This window comes from Leptodactylus fuscus, chromosome 1 (genome assembly GCF_031893055.1).
Source record: "Leptodactylus fuscus isolate aLepFus1 chromosome 1, aLepFus1.hap2, whole genome shotgun sequence".
NCBI classification, from domain to species: Eukaryota; Metazoa; Chordata; class Amphibia; order Anura; family Leptodactylidae; genus Leptodactylus; species Leptodactylus fuscus.
The window spans coordinates 177158216-177175336 of record NC_134265.1 but is presented as its reverse complement, the minus strand read 5'-3'; the positions used below and the strand labels follow the sequence as shown (position 1 = coordinate 177175336).

At 43.6% G+C, this 17121-nt stretch overlaps 2 protein-coding genes across 2 annotated transcripts; one reads left to right on the top strand and one right to left on the bottom strand.

Moving 5' to 3' along the window:
• Nucleotides 1–4434: 4434 nt before the first annotated feature.
• On the bottom strand, nt 4435–7431 carry SMIM27 (small integral membrane protein 27). The gene is made up of 2 exons (XM_075263820.1): nt 7325–7431; nt 4435–4883 (listed from the first exon to the last, which is right to left on the bottom strand). Exons 1-2 carry the CDS (start codon nt 7367–7369, stop codon nt 4776–4778), a joined length of 153 nt encoding a protein of 50 aa, XP_075119921.1. The 5' UTR covers nt 7370–7431; the 3' UTR covers nt 4435–4775.
• Nucleotides 7432–7587: 156 nt separating this feature from the next.
• TOPORS (TOP1 binding arginine/serine rich protein, E3 ubiquitin ligase) lies at nt 7588–16712 on the top strand. The gene is made up of 2 exons (XM_075279970.1): nt 7588–7728; nt 13390–16712. The coding sequence occupies exons 1-2, from the start codon at nt 7669–7671 to the stop codon at nt 16360–16362; spliced, it is 3033 nt and encodes a 1010-aa protein (XP_075136071.1). The 5' UTR covers nt 7588–7668; the 3' UTR covers nt 16363–16712.
• The last annotated feature ends 409 nt before the right edge of the window (nt 16713–17121 follow it).

The following is a 17121-nucleotide window of genomic DNA, read 5'->3' as shown; positions in this document are numbered from 1 at the left end:
CTGATAAAAATTTGAATAAAAAGTGATCAAAGCAATAACATTTCCCAAAAATGGTAGAAATAAAAAGTACACCCGGCCCCGCAAAAAAAGACGCCCTATGCATCCCCGTACACCTATGTATAAAAAAAGTTACGGCCGTCGGAATATGGCGACTTTTAGAAAAAAAAATTTTTAACACCGTTTTGGAATTTTTTTTAGGGGTCAAAATGTAAATAAAACCATATAAATTTGGTATCCCTGGAACCGTACCGAAACACAGAATATAGGGGACATGTCATTTTGGCTGCACAGTGAACGCCGTAAAACCAAAGCCCGTAAGAAAGTCGCAGAAATGCATTTTTTCTTCAAATCCACCCCATTCTGAATTTTTTTCCTGCTTCCCAGTACATTATATAGAATAATTAATGGTGGCATCATGAAGAAAAAATTGTCCCGCAAAAATTAAGACCTCATATGGCTCTGGGAGCGGAGAAATAAAAAAGTTATGGGGTTTAGAAGGAGGGGAGTCAAAAACGAAAATCAAAAAATGCCATCGGCGGGAAGGGGTTAACCCGGCAGCAAAGATAAATAGGTTCACGATAGTGTCAGAATCTGACATGCATATAATGATCCTGTACATTCTGGAGCAAACATGATTCTAATATATTTGCTTTGTTTTACTTAACAACATATACTATGGTATACTATTTGGTTCCTGCCAAAACTGTTAAAGAGGACCTTTCACCATATCTGGGCACAGGCAGTGTTATATACTGCCAGAAAGCTGACAGTGCGCTGAATTCAGCGCACTGTCGGCTTTCCCGATCCGTGTCCGGTGTAAAGCGCTATCGGTCCCGGTACCGTAGCGCTTTACAGTCAGAAGGGTGTTTCTGACCATTAGCCAGAGACGTCCTTCTGCCTCGCGGCGCCTATCGCGCTGTGCTGTGGAGCGGGGAGGAACGCCCCCTCCCTCCCTGATAATGCTCGTCTACGGACAAGCTGTGTGAGCAGAGGGAGGGGGCGTTCATCCCCGCTCCACAGCACAGCGCGATAGGCGCCGCGAGGCAGAGGGACGTTCCTGGCTAATGGTCAGAAACGCCCTTCTGACCAAAGAAGAGCTACGGTACGTAAGCTCTTCACACCGGGCACAGATCGGGAAAGCCGACAGTGCGCTGAATTCAGCGCACTGTCAGCTTTCTGGCAGTATATAGAACTGCCTGTGCCCAAAAGTGGTGAAAGGTCCTCTTTAATCAGATAATACCCTATGGACTACTCCTTTATGCAAAGTTTGTTGAAATGGCTCTGTCTATTTAGTATAAACGGTTACTAACTTTTAAACATGCCTCAGAAGTGTCTGCAGCCCAAAGTCAACCTCAGGTAATGAAAAATTTCAAAAGACACTGGTTTTGGACAATGAAAACATGAGGTAAGAAGCTTCTATTGAAAGACTTCCTATCTAAGGGCGAGTACTAGTCGAAATGGCAGTTTCCAATAGCACGCACCCGTAGCAATGAATAGAGCCGGCCGGCACGCAGACGGGGCATCCTGCCGCTTAACCCCCTGCCGGCTGCGTCCATTCATTCCTATGGGTGCGTGCTATTCGAAACTGCTCATCTCTAGTAAGTACATATGTACTGTGTAGCGAGCCCAAAGTCACATCACTAACGTGTCATGGTAAAGGGAATCTTTCGGCTGAGCTGGGACCACTAAAATTTCAGCATGCCATTAAGCAGCTGGGGTTTAGGGTCCTAAGCCTCCATAACATACTGCTGCCACTATCTGAAGAAATCAAAGTCTTTACAGGCCTGGGCTTAAATCTGCTGAGGGACTCTGGTACATGCACATTGGATGCAGAGAAGCAATCTCGCCCTGTTTCCCTGCACATGCACTCTGTGTGCAGTGCATGCACAGTGAAGTGAGATGTACTGACCTCTGCTTTATTATACAGTGTGCATGCGCCAGAGTCTCTCAGCAGGCTTGGCTCAGTGAACCTCAGGTATCTGCAGACAGTAGCAAAAGGTATGCAAAAGTATGCAAAGTAGCAAAAGTATGCTACAGATGTTTGATATCTTATACCCCATTTGCCTAAAGAGGACTTTCATGTCCTCGGGCATTTATATGTGGCTGTTTATGTGAAAAGGGCCCACATTGTCGATATGGAGTTCTTGGTATCATTGTAACGGTTATGGTGTAACATTGTCCGAAACAGCAAAAAAATTTTTTATTGAAAGCACAATTGACATATTTTTAAATAAAATTTTTGCATAAAACAAAATTGTGATTTTTTTACCCAAATATGTTTTGGACTATTTTCTCTATAATTAGTATCGACGATCTGGGCCCTTTTCACGTAAACAGCCACATATACTGCTAGAAAGCTTACAGTGTAGCTTTCCTGTTATATGCTCCAGGCAATATCAGTGCCATTACTGTTTTGCCCACTGTCAGGGACGCCCTTCTGACAGTGGGCAGACAACGGTAACAGCACCAATATTTCTTGCCCCAGGGCACATAACGAGAAAGCCGACAGTGCGCTGAATTCAGTGCATTGTTGGCTTTCTAGCGGTATATAAAACTGCATGTGCCTGAGGACATGAAAGGTTCTCTTTTAAGGGAATGCTTGTGGCTTAGTAGTCAGAAGGAGAGAAGGTAGAAGGAAGCTATATTCCGTCGTGTTTGTTTACTTTTGTAAACAGAAGATAAAGTCCTGCATGTACAACTATATCTTCCGTTACAAAAGTAATCAAACATGACGCGAAGCTAGCGGCTGTCATGTTGTTTACATTAGTGTCAATGGGAATGGACACAGAAACAGTCTGTGACAGCTAGAGATGAGTGAGTAGTATTCAATCATACCTCCCCGCCATAGGTTTCCGTATAAGCGGCCAAACGCCATGGGGTTAAGCACATCAAATATTCCCATCACATATCAGTAACCCACTCAGTTAATGTCATTTTATTAAGCCCCCAGGCTTATACTCAAGTCAATAAGTTTTTGCCAGTTTTTTTGTGGTAAAATTAGGGGCCTCTGCTTATATTCGGGCCGGGTTATACGTGAGTATATAGGATAGCTGAGAAAAGCCCACATGAACATAATATGAAAATAAGAAAATGAGGTTATGTTGCAGCTAAGAAAAAATTCCCCAACACAAATAAAAAGAGAAATCTGAGTACAGACAGGAAAGTTTCTTGCTGTCTGTGGCTAACATCCCATCAGCAATAATCCAAGCAGTACTAAGAAATAGGGAGCATTCACATCATGTTTATGCATCCCGTCTGACAGATACGTTTTTTTTTTTTTTTTATAGCGGTTTTGATTTTCTAAAAATGTATCTTTCAATTGACACAGATTCTATTGTGTTTTAAAAAATAATCTGCAGCTTTTAACTCAATCAACTATCCAACCGCATCTGCTTTTTTGACAGGCAGAGAAGTGTAACTTTTCATGCTTTTCCGGTTTTTTTTTTTTTGTTTTTTTTTAAACAGATCCATAACTATTCTGGTGTGTATAACACCTGCAAATGGATTGCCCATCTGTTTGCAATAGTTTTCCTTTTACACCTGAAACACTATTATATTCTGGGAATTCTTAAGACCCTAGAACAGGGGTGCCCAATACGTCGATCGCGATCTACCGGTCGATCACAAAGGACGTATGGGTCGATCGCGGGATGCAGCCAGGGATCCCCGGTGTCTGCCTGTTCACAGTGCAGGCTGAGAGTCAACTCTCAGTCTGCGCTGTGAACAAGCACTCCAGACACTTGCAGGCCGGGCAGCAGCAGCTCCGGGGGATGACGCGCTCCCCGCTCTTAGGGATGGAGGGAGCCGGAGTGCTGCTTGTTCACAGCGCAGGCTAAGAGTCATCTCCGGACACTGGCAGGCGGGATTGCCCCAGCCTGCCAGTGTCCAGAGATAACTCTCAGCCTGCGCTGTGAACAAGCAGCACTCCGGGGATCCCTGGGCGGCCATAAAACGCCGCTGTCTCCTGCGCTCACGCTCGGCCCCGCCCACATGCCTGGCGCCGCCCCACCCCCGCAAGAAGTGGGTAGTAGATCTTTTGCCTTGGTCAGTTTAGGAAGTAGCTCACATGCTGAAGAAGTGTGAGCACCCCTGCCCTAGAATATAATAAGTCAAGGCCCACGGAAGGTGAGTGAAAATAACACACCTGTATGGAGGATTTTTCTCTTTGCCAGTTTCAGTATAAAACACATATGTGAATCTAGCCTTAGCGGTCAGAAGCTGCAAAGTCCTCTATGTGGAGACATGCAGAGGCTCTGAGCTTGTTGGTTTCAACAGACAAATTTGCCCTAGGGAGTGAACAGCAAATTAGAAAGGAGGAGACACCCAGTGGCAGGACTGTTTTTTCAGACAGAAAACAGCAACATTTTGAAATAAGTTAATTACATTTTGGTACAGAACCATAAGCTTTATTAAAGAAGACAAAGATGTCTGAAAATTTAGTGACTGTTTAATCAATATTCTTGATGTGTGCAGCCACCGCTAGAGTGTAAAATATAAATCTTAAAAAACCCATCATGGGTTAAGGAAATAGTTTGGACTAAAAATAGGAAAAAAAAAACCAAATACATATAGTTCTAGAGAAAAATGATGCAGTTTCCATTTCAGCAGTCTCGGACGAACATCTTCATTCTGTGGCCATCATGGTAAGAACTGGCATTCATTTTATAGCTGTTACTACAAAATTCTCTTCTTATCAGTCTTCTTGTCCAGTCTATGTGATGGACAATTGTCCTGGATTGAGTACAGAGTGATAGTGAAACCAGCGAAAAGTGGAGTCAGGTTAAAATTTGATTTGGATATTTTTGCTGCAACTGCCATAGTGCTGCCAGTCTAGCGGCATACAGGACGTAGCCCCATGAAATGACCACAATACAGAGAAGTATCTAGAAAGAAAAGAAAATTGTCACATAATGACCCCATTGTTTACATTAAAATTTCATGTTAGGTTATGTTCACATCTGTCTTTGAGGCTTCCATCAAAGAACCCATAGAAGATTCTGTCACATTCCCCCTAAAAAACAGTGCTATTTATTTGATAAAATGGAGTGGATGTAGTTCCAATACAGGTTTTGTAAATTTATCACGTGAAACATTACATTTTTCTGTTTCTGATGCATATCTTGAACTTCTTTCAGCTCTATGACAGTGTACGGCTAATATTATACATATCTGTCTTTAGCTGGGCCTAACATGCATTTATAGCTGGCAGACCCCCTCGGTGCCCCTCCTAGAGTTGTGGGAGAGCCGAGTCGCTGAAAGAGGGACTCATTGGTCAGTTTTTAAAAAAATCTCAAAAACACTCCTTTAACCCCTTGCACACAATGCCGTAACAGTACAGTAAAGGATGTTGCTAACTAATGCACCTTGCTGTACTAGTATTCTTTAAACTATGAAATTTAGCGGATGCAATAGGAAGTGGGTGTCAGCTGTAAAGTACATAGTGGAATTCTCATGGCTGAATTTACAGGGATATCCATAAGTTATTACTACCTATTCAACTTCCACTACTGGGGGGTGCCTGCGGTGTTCCTATGGCAGCCTGGGGACTGATCAGTGACCCCCTACCTTCTTTTCTCCTGGCCTCAATCCTGCTTCTGACAGCAGTTATACACTCTAATATTGAAGTACTGCGGTGTATAACACTCGACCTGCTATCAGATGAATGGCATTTTTTTTTTAAAAAGCAAGTCTTCAACCAGATCCATAGATAGTAACAAAAAAAAAAAAAAAAAAAAAAAAACAATGCTGGAATTTTTTTTTAAATTAACACCAAAAATTGTGCCACAAAAAAAAAAACAAAAACAAATCTTAACACTTCATGAACAGAAAAAAAAATAAATATTGTTTGCAGAATACAAGGAAAAATCCCAAAATCGCCACATCCTTTAAGACATCAGGAAGAGGAATGTATAAATGTGTAAATGCACATGTATTTTTGCAAAATACACGTGTAAAAATAAGACTCCCATTGACTTCAATGACATTTTACAAGCATATTTTTACACGTGTAAAAAATATCATTGAAGTCAATGGGATAGCAAAATTTACAAGTGTAATTTTACTCTACAAAATAAGCTGGCGTTTACTCAGTGTGAACTTATCCTAAGGGTGCATTCACACCTGTACTAAGGGTACACCCCAGGTGTATAGTTTACAAGGGAAATGCCCCCCACCACCAATTATAGGAGCTAGTGAGAAAATAGTCTGGAATTTGGTGCACCTAATATACTCTGCACTTCTCAGTCATCCCTTTCTGTTGCGGAAACGCAGCTTATTTTGTTGCGGTTTTTGGAGCCAAAGTCTAGAATGGCTACAAAAGGAATGGGAAATATAAGAAGTTCTTATACTTTTACCTTATCCTCAATCCACTCCTGGCTTTGCCTCAAAAAAAACGCAGCAAAATCTGCAACAAAAAAAAGCTACGTTTCCGCAACGTGGGGCCTCAGCCTTAAAGGGATTATGTGAGGTGTCATTTTTTTGTTTTTTACAGTGTATTCCTTCCACTGGATAAACATCTTTACCCTCGGTTCACACTAGCGATTAGGTTTCCATTCTTCAGGCCCGCTCAGGACCCAAGAAATGGGAACCTTACCTGCCTAAAAAGTGGCTACTAATGGACGCTATAGATTATAATGGGGTCCACCGGTTTTCTGCCCAGTTTCCACCAGAAATCGGAATGGGAGAGTCCACAAACACTAGTGTGCTCACACAGAGAAAGCTCCCCTGACACTGTAATTTATGAGGCCTGGTTCATATCTGCGTTCGGTATTCCGTTTGGGGGGTCTGCGCGGTGTCCACACGAATCGTGCAGAAAGGAAAGTAGTTGTTGAAGTACTTTTCTCTTCGCATGATTCGTGCGGACACCGCGTGGAACAGACAGAACCCATTATAGTCTATGGGGTCCATGTGCTTTCAGTGCTCATCACTTTTTATAGCGTTTGGCATTCCGTTCTGAGGTCCCCAAGTGGACTCCCCAAACAGAATACCAAACGCAGATGTGAAGCAGGCCTTAGATTTGCAGACCACACAGTCTATGTGCATTGCCTTCCCTGCTCCGACTCTCTGGGACTCCGGTCTATACTCCATAGAGTAGAGTGGGGTCAGTCACATCCAAGAATCAGAGCATTAGCAGCAGAGGCTGAGGAATGAGACTTACTGTGCAAATCTAATGAACTGGACAGTGGGGACTCTCATCTATATGGACAGCCAAGACTGTGCAGCATCTCTTCTCCCCGCATAGTCCCTTCGGCAACCCCTTTAATAAAACTAGTGCACAAAGATAACCATAACCAATGAGATCCTCGTTCCCGGCCATACAGCTCACCAGTGAGTGGAGCCAGTCCAGAGCTCTGCGGCTGACGACAATCATGTGCCCGGCTGGTTTCTCCGTGCTGTGGCTGCTCAGTGTTGACGTTCTTATGCTATAGCAACACAGACACACGGCGCCATGACGTAGCAAAACGGAACTCATGCACTCATTCCTGCCAGACGCGGTGAAGTCCTCCCGCCTGCAGAGGGCGTTGAGTGCAATGAGCAGTTCCTTGTGACTCCCGGCATCCTCAGTGCTCCCGGTTTGTTTCCTGGAGGGTGGAGAGTGGAGACTGGTTTATGCAATAGAAGAGCTGTGGATATGTGACCGAGTGGCAGGGATATCTACAGAGCTTCATCATGAGGGAGAAGAGGAGCAAGCGGCGGAGAGCGGGGAGGAGAGAGGAGGCGTCTAGCACGGTAGGTCCATCATACACATATATACTATCTATACACTGCTGTTACATATAGATACAGAGAGATCTCTCCTGGAGGTGACATCCTGTGCTAGCTGCTGAGCTCTCTATGGAGGGCATGGTGTGTACTACTGGCTCCCTGAGCAGCCGATTCCCTATATAGTAGCTACTAGTTGTCCCCGGACTCATGACGCCGTTCATGCTGCTTCTGAGATTGCTTCCCTACAGCTTTATACTATACTTTGTCTTCTACTTCCTCTCTGCTTGCTGGCAGTGAGTGGAAACCTCTGGAATCCTGTCTAGACCCGCTGAGGCTCTCAGTAAATAGTGGTAGACAGGGCTTCACCATGAAAGGTATATATAGCATATCTATGGGGGAGTTAAGGGCTAGTTCACACGGGGACATGGACGCTGATTTTGACAGCTGATTTCGCGGCCAAATCAGCCTCCATAAAATGTAGCCCTATGTGAATTGCTAGCTTTTTTTATTGCTAGCAGAAAAAGAAGCGACATGACCTTTCTTCAGGTGTTTAACGCCTGAAAAAATGAATTGGAGTCTATGGGGCGCTGAAAAAACTAGCGCTAGCGGTTTTTGGTCGCTTATTTTTGTAGCTGTTTCGGCAAAAACAGCGACTGAAACCGCTAGCGTTTTTTTTATCATGTACTTTTTTGTAGTGCAAAAAAAAAAAAAAAAGCTTCAAAAAAACAGCGACTGAAAAAGCGTCAAAAACAGCGTCCAATGCAAAAAACAGTGTCCAAAAAAAGCGACACTGAAAAATCAGTGACAAAATCAGCTAGGCTTTTTTCACGTGTGAACTAAGGGCTAGTTCACACGGGGACATGGACGCTGATTTTGACAGCAGATTTTGCGGCCAAATCAGCGTCCATACAATGTCCACACTATGTGAACTGCTCCCGCCGCGACCATCGCGGTCGTGACTTTCACCTCCGCTGTCGGCTCAAATGAATGAGCCGACATGGAGGGCGCTGCGGCTGGGCGGAAGCCGCGGCTCAGCGCGAGCGGCTTCCGCCCGAAAGATAGGTCATGTCGCTTCTTTTTCTGCTAGCGAGCTAGCAGAAAAAAAAAGCGAGCAGTTCACATAGGGATACATTGTATGGACGCTGATTTGGCCGCGAAATCTGCTGTCAAAATCAGCGTCCATGTCCCCGTGTGAACTAGCCCTTAGCCTTTACAATTGAGGTCCTGTTTCCTGATGGGGACACCAATATCCATCTGGGGGTTAGTACTATCAGTGCACTATTACCTATAGGGGAACTACTATCTGTAGAGGGGTGTCATAGGACTATTTACCTATGGTTGAGGGATTCTTATTACTTGTGGGGGGGCCTGGTTGCTTGTGGAGTGCACGCGGGGGCACTACTGTGTTGCTGCATCAATGTGTCTCTTAAGAGACCCAGTGATGCAACCAGAAGTTAGTCTGAGGCTACACTGTGACTTTAGTAATAACTCTCATCATATGACCAAGGGTCACCGTGTCGCTCTGAAACTTCTTCACTAGTATAAGTGAATGGAGTCGCTTTGCCACCTAACTACAACTCCTATTCGCAAAAACATTAAGAAGTGCTTTTGTGAGTAGGAGACAAAGTCACAACATCCTCTAGGCTGAAAAAGAGGAGATGGGGAGCCAGGAGGATAGTGGCGGAGACAGCAGCCAGGTACTATATCACTGCTGTGTAGGAAGAGGAGGTATGTATGCAATTCAGTGGGCTTGATAGCATGATGTGTGGCCCCCTGGCTTAGGGCCTAGGTCACAAATGCAACTACGGTGACCACTATAGCTATGCCTCTGGGCTCAGCTCAAATCTGCGTTGGAGGCTCCATTGTAGGTTTGTTAAAAAATTGTAGATAGCAAATTGATCGACACTGGAGTAGAAGCTCAGCGGATTCTATTATAATAAGTAGGATCTTTTGGGTCCCCTTGTTATCCATCATATTAAAAGTATTTTTTTTTCTCTGTTGTTCTGCTTTTATATTGGAGCAGATCAATAGACAGAGTGCTAATGTGAACAAATTAACAGGTGTCCCCCAGGGCTCCGTCCTAGGACCCCTCCTGTTCTCCATCTACACCCTTGGCCGGGGCCAACTCATAGAATCTCATGGCTTTCAGTACCACTGCTATGCCGATGACACCCAAATCTACATCTCTGGACCAGACATTACCTCCCTGCTGGCCAGAGTTCCAGATTGTTTAGCGGCCGTAGCCTCCTTTCTCTCCTCCCGCTTTCTCAAACTCAACATGGAGAAAACAGAGTTTATCATCTTCAGCCCTTCCTGTATGGCCCCTCCACCTGACCCATCTATCAAAGTTAATGGAACCCCTCTTACCCCTGTCCCACAGGCCCGATGCCTTGGGGTAACCCTGGACTCTGACTTATCCTTCAAGCCACATATTCAAGCCCTCAACACCTCCTGCCGCCTCCAGCTCAAGAACATCCACCGAATTCGCCCCTTCCTCACCCAGGAAACTACCAAGATGCTTGTCCAGGCCCTCATAATCTCCCGCCTAGACTACTGCAACACCCTTCTGCATGGACTCCCAGCAAACACCCTCGCCCCCCTCCAGTCCACCTTAAACTGTGCTGCTCGCTTAATCCACCTCACACCCCGATCTTCATCGGCTGCTCCCCTCTGCCAGTCCCTCCACTGGCTACCTATAGCACAGCGAATTGAGTTCAAGCTACTAACGCTAACATACAAAGCCATCCACAACCTGTCCCCTCCATATATCTCTGACCTCATCTCCCGCTACCTGCCCACACGTGACCTCAGATCCTCCAATGACCTCCTACTCCGCTCTGCCCTCATCCGCTCCTCACACAACCGTCTCCAAGATTTCTCCCGTGCATCCCCCATACTCTGGAACTCCTTACCAAGACACATAAGACTGATCAATCACAGGCTTCAAGAAGGCCCTGAAGACTCACCTATTCAGGAAGGCCTACAACCTCCAATAACACTATCATTGCACTGCCATCTGTACAGTCTCCCCCTCTCCTTCTGTCTCTACCCCCTTCCCTCATAGATTGTAAGCCCTCGTGGGCAGGCCCCTCTACCCCACTGTGCCAGTCGGTCATTGTTAGCATTATATCTACCTGTATATTCTGTGTATCGTATGTAACCCCCAAATGTAAAGCACCATGGAATTAATGGTGCTATATAAATAAATAATAATAATAAATAATAATTAACAGTGTATTATATGAGTGGTCAAGTTGCTAGTGGAAGGACAAAACACTTCTCTAGGCTATTGGCATAACTTTCATACAGGAGAATGGGAGCTACAGAAGTATCGTAGCATATCTAGCTATACTGTTTCTGGAACTGTGACGCTACAGAAACAGTGTAGCTCCTATTCTTCTCTCTAGGAACAGTAAAGAGTTGCATGGCTCAGCTGTTTGTTCCGGCCATATAGATCTGGATAAGGAGCAGTTGTTGACATCTCTGCAGCTATTTACTGAGATGGGAATAACCCTATAAAGCACTAAGACCCCTGTTTATGCCATCTTCTCACATTTAGTATGAGAAATGCTTTCTGCTCTTATAGGTGTGTAGCTTAGGCTCTGTTCATACTGGCATACCCACTGGGTCCCCCACCTGCTAACTTTTAAAGCATACTTACATTTTGAAATTAAAATAGAGAAACTTCACAGGGTGGTCTGGCAGGAGGGTCTTTGATGTGGGACCCCTTTTCAGTACTCTAATAATTATTTTAGGGTTGTAGTGAAAGCAGTTTTACCAGAGTGGGTAGTTCATACTAAGGAGCATGTGACTGCTTCACTAGTGACAACTACATTTACTTAACTGTGTTTCCTGGCCATTCCTCCTAACACTTGGTTCACACTAGCTTTCGGGTTTCCATGCTTTGCGTCTGCTTGGAGACCCGAAAAAAACAGAGACCTCATCCACTTAAAAAGTGGTTAACTGCAGACATCATAGACTATAATGGGGTCCGTACCTAAATGTTCACCCAGTGCTGGTGTGACTGCAGCCTAAAGGAAATGATTCATGCACTACATGGCACGGGCATGTTTATGTAGGACAGATATAATAAATGGCTTTGGTGAAGAAAACGGGAAACTGAGTATACATAACCTGTATGAAGATGTACTACATGATGTATCCAGGGGCAGGGAAAGGGGGATTTTATTGGGCTTTTTCTAGAGACATATACAATCTGGCTAGTTATAACCTAAATGAGGAGAACCCAGTAGAAAAATATTCCTTCAGCACAAGAGGTCTATAGTAAAACTTGACTTTTATTGGAAAAATATAAAAAATAGGTACCAGACATAGGAAAAAAGATGTAGAAAAACTTCCATGTAAGTTTTTCTACATCTTTTTTCCTATGTCTGGTACCTATTTTTTATATTTTTCCAATAAGTCAAGTTTTACTATAGACCTCTTGTGCTGAAGGAATATTTTTCTACTGGGTTCTTGCATTGTTCCACCCCAGCCGGGGGTGTATTTTTTCGTGCACTCTTGGTCTAGCTGATTCTCTTTAAGATTTATGGTGAGCTGTGGACTGTGTTTTTTCTTGTGTAAATGAGGAGACCCCAGGGTATAATAATAGCTTTGATTTGGACATGTTTCATCAGAACAAAGCGGCAGGTAGGACATCACAGATATTGTAATTGAACAAAATCACATTGGTTCTGCTGGTTGATGTTTGGTTATGTACCTGTACCTAGAGAGCGCAGTTCCTGGCATTATTTCCGTACTGCGAGCCACTCTTCTCACTCACCATACACTTTAGCTGTGAGTGTTAGTACTGCAGCACTGTCCCATTGACCTACTAACTAAAATTAAAACTGAGAGATCCCTAGTTAAAAACAAAGTCAGGAATTAGTTTTATATCCAGCAAGACCTGTTGCATATCCGGCTCAAATTCCCAAACCTTTTTTTTTTACTAGTGATATCTCCGGATATTTCACTGTCTATGTAGTACGGCAATCTTGGCTGCATATGAAAGCTCAGAATGTGAAACCATTTTTCTAGATTGTGTAAAATCCCCTTTGGCAAATACTACAACTGTACGCAGTAGCAATACAAATGTGTACGGATTTCCCCTTACAGGGTTACTAGGGAGAATTTTACTGCCTGCTTCCTATTAAAATTAGGTTAGATTAATTATGTATATTACCAATATGTTCATCACCCTTTTAAAGCTTGCATGACCATCCCTCTTTTACAGCACTTGTCATGATGACAATGCAATATTTCACTCAGTGTTGTAAGTTAAGAACTTTATATTGTCCTAGAAGTGTAGAATAAATGAATTCCTTAATCGGATACTACATTCACGTCATCAGGAAAACGTTGACAGTTTTGGCTTGAAGGGCATGAGTCATTGGCTGTAGGTGTTTGGACGCTGCTGCCACCTAGTGGTAAGATAGATTGATGTAATATGGGTATATATAGATATATGCATACTTTTTCACATGATCATTTTGTAATTTGTGGAACCTGTTTTAGTACAATGTTTAAACAGATGCGAAGAAGATATAGATTTATTTTCAAACGCTCTATCTTGAATATTAAATACATTTTTTAATAAATTGTACCCCTAATTAAACAGCTAACACTATTGCAAAGTTATGTTAGACCTTCATTAGAAACTTTATACTTATATATATTTTTTTACAGATGCTTTCAACATCAGCGGAGGACTTTGCAGTGGACAGCGGCATTTCACCAAAGGCGGGTACAAGTAAATTGCAAAGCCAAGGAGCTCCAGCTGATGCCTCTCCTGACTCAAAGTGCCCAATATGTTTGGACCGGTTTGATAACGTTTCCCACCTGGACCGATGTCTGCACAGATTTTGCTTTCGCTGCATCCAAGAATGGGCAAAGAACAAAGCAGAATGTCCGCTATGCAAACAACCTTTCAATTCTATTTTTCATAGTGTTCGGGCAGAAGATGATTTTAAAGAGTATGTCTTGAGGCCCACATTAAATGGCTCTTTTGGCAGCCCTGATGGACATAGGTTTCGATATCGCACCACTATGACACGAGACAATTACTTATCCTTACGATCATTAAGGTCATCTTCTCGAAGGACATTTTCACCTCCAGACAATGGTGTTCTTTTTGAGGGGATTTCAAATGTTTCATCGCACCAGAGGGGTAGTGACATTAATCAGATGATGCGAAGGCTGGCCTCTAGACGGCAAGCTAGTGCTGAGGGACGGACTATGAGACAGATTCAAGAGCAAGAACTCATAAACTTCAGGAGAGCACTTTATCGTGCTGGATTACGTGTCCGAAACATCCAAGATGGAGGTCGCTACCGTGATATATCTGCTGAATTTTTCCGCAGAAATCCTGCCTGCCTTCACCGGTTAGTGCCCTGGTTGAAGCGGGAGTTGACTGTATTGTTTGGCTCCCATGGCTCTCTTGTGAACATTGTACAACACATCATCATGAGGAATGTGACATTGTATGACATGGAGAGCCAGGCGTTTGCAGAGGATTTGCAACCTTTCCTTCTTCACCGTACTGATCATTTCATTCATGAATTCATCAATTTTGCACGTTGTCCTTACAATATTGAAGCTTATGATCATCATGCTAACTATGATTGTCCTGCTCCTTCATATGAGGAAGGGAGCCGATCGGAGTCTTCTGTAATTACAATATCACCTGATGAAGTAAATACTAGAGAGCCAGATGTACCTTCATCTTCTCTAGATGTTGGACAAGCTCCTTGGGATGATGAAACGCCAGGACCTTCTTACACCGCTGTGGATAGGACAGCATCTTGGACTGCAAACCTCTCAGATGAACAGCCATCAAGTAGTAGACAGACTGCCAGTGATGCCAAAAGTGCTACTGAAGATGTACCGGACAAGACTGTGTGTTCAGATGACTGTGTCATAGTAGGCTTTGTTAAACCTCTGGCAGAAAGAACCCCAGAACTTGTTGAACTGTCTTCTGATTCAGAAGGGTCACTTTGTGAAGTAAAGATTGAGGAAGCTAAAAAGCCTCAAATTAAGCCATTTACTTTAATTGACAGTAGTGGATCAAGTAGGTCATCATCTCCTTTGTCTTCACACTCAAGTAATAAAGATACCTGGAAATTTAGCCGTAAGCCTAATATAGCTAAAGAAAAATCTCACTCAAAAAAAAAGAAAGAACACAAGCCAAAGGAAGCCTCTTCTAGAAATGTCCATAGCTCTAGAAAAGATAAAGGGCGTTCATGCAATAGTGACTCTTCAAGACGTAGGGCACGGTCGCAAAGCTCAGATTGTTATTCCCGGTCATCTCAAAATAGGTCTTATGAGAGTCACAATCGAAAGCACCGCAAAAACAGCCCTAGGAATAAAAAATCTCCAGACAAGAGACGCCACAGAAGTTGGAGAGAAAAACGGAGATCCAGGTCTAGAGACCGGAGCTCATCATGGCGAAGTCAAACTGTATCATTGACTAGTGAAAGCTCAAGAGAAAGAGGCGGTTCTCGCTCTACAAGTAGAAACCTCAGCAGAGGACGTTCAAGGAGCCGTGATAGTGACAATGACTATATTGCAGACAACTATCGGAGTACTTATCAATGGGAATACACTTACTACAGCAGGAACAGAGACCGAGATGGCTATGAGCAATCCTTTAGAAAACATGCGCGAGGTAAGGGTCATTATGCTAGACCTTCTCCTAGTCCAGAGTACCGCATACAGTCCTACTCTACAAGAAGAGATTTGAAAAGAAAAAAAGGTAGCACTTCTGCAAAACCACATCACCGTGATCGATATCGCTCAAGAAGTCGTTCGTGTAGTCGAACAAATACATCTGGGGCAAGTCTTCAACCTGATAAACCTAGTGGGAAGAGGAAGTACAAAACTCGCCATTTGGAGAGGCAAGAGGAAAAAGACCGCAACCGGGAAATGGAAGCTATGCAAGGAAATGCTGGTCACTACAAGGATGATCTGACTGAAACATCTTCAAATGAACCAAAGCGGAGGAAGAAAACGCGAAGCCCTAGTGTTGAAATAGTATATGAAGGGAAAGCCTTAGAAGGCTCAAGGTGCCACAAGAAGAAAAAGAAGAAGAAGCACAAGAAGAAGCACCGACGTGAACAGTCTGCCAACTCTTCAGCCACTTCTCCCATTATAATTACAATTGATAGTGACAGTGATCTGCCAGCTGTAGCAGAAACCTCTTCCAATGGCACAAATACTGCTTTGTCTGAGAAACATCATGATCAAGACTCTGTGCAGTCAGCACCCAGCCAGTCCCCATCTACCTCCACCACAGCAAACATCACTGAGCCAGTAAGCGAAGAACCTGCAGGCCCATCATCCAAAGACTATGATTTATTTTCAAGCAATGGACATTTGGATGCTGCCACGGGCATACTGGATGGTTTACATTTTGATGATAGCTCCAATGAGCCAACTCTTCCAACTACCAGTAGCCCAGCTAAAATCGAGCCAGCACATTGTGAGGAAGTGGCCATGGCTGAATTGCATCTGCCAGACTCCAAGCCAGAACAGGATGCAATGTCTCCCGCACCTACTTTTTTAATGGACTCCCAAGAAAATCTTATTGACAACTCTCAAGAATTATTTGCTGACACCATCAGTGATTTACTGGAAAGTATGGCTGCACCAACAGTTTTATGAACTTGTATTGGCTCTTGTCTTTTTCAATTAAACACGTTCACCTCAGAACAGTTTTGCGGATACCTAACTTTTTAGTAAGGATACTTGGCTACTGGTTTGACCATAGCATGAAGTTCATATTTAGGTGCACCTTAGTCATAGAGTACTGCTTGGTGGGTGAGGTTATTTTATATGTTATGCCTAATTTTGCCCTTAAGATGTACCTTCAGTTATCACCTTCATTTTACTTTAGGTCCAGAAGTCATTTTAATTATTTTAATATTGGATGTTTTAAGGGATTGCAGCTCTGTTTTTTCTGGTACAGAGACATACATTAACCCTGTTGCTCTCATTCCATCGCTGCCTGTATGCTTAAGGACTGGTTCACATCTGCACATGGGTTTCCGTTAGGTGAGTCCGCTTGGGGGACACCCCCCTTTCCCCCAAACGGAAACCTAATGCAAATTTTTTTAAAAAAAGTGGTTACCTAAGGAAACACATGGGCTCCATAAACTATAATGGGGACTGTGTGGCTTCCACTCGGTTTCCGCACGAAAAATGCAGAGATAAAAGTGCTACTTGCAGGACTTTTATCTCTGCTTTTTTTCATACAGCGAGAGGAACGGAATGGCCTGAACGCAGATGTGAATGGGTCCTAAGAGTCTTTGGTTTCTTGGTCCTTCTCAACACACAGAAAATGACCAGTCAGTCAATCACTAAACTCGGCAGTGACCCGCCTCAGACATTGGCTGGCTGTGTGGCATTTCTTGTGTGTCAAGA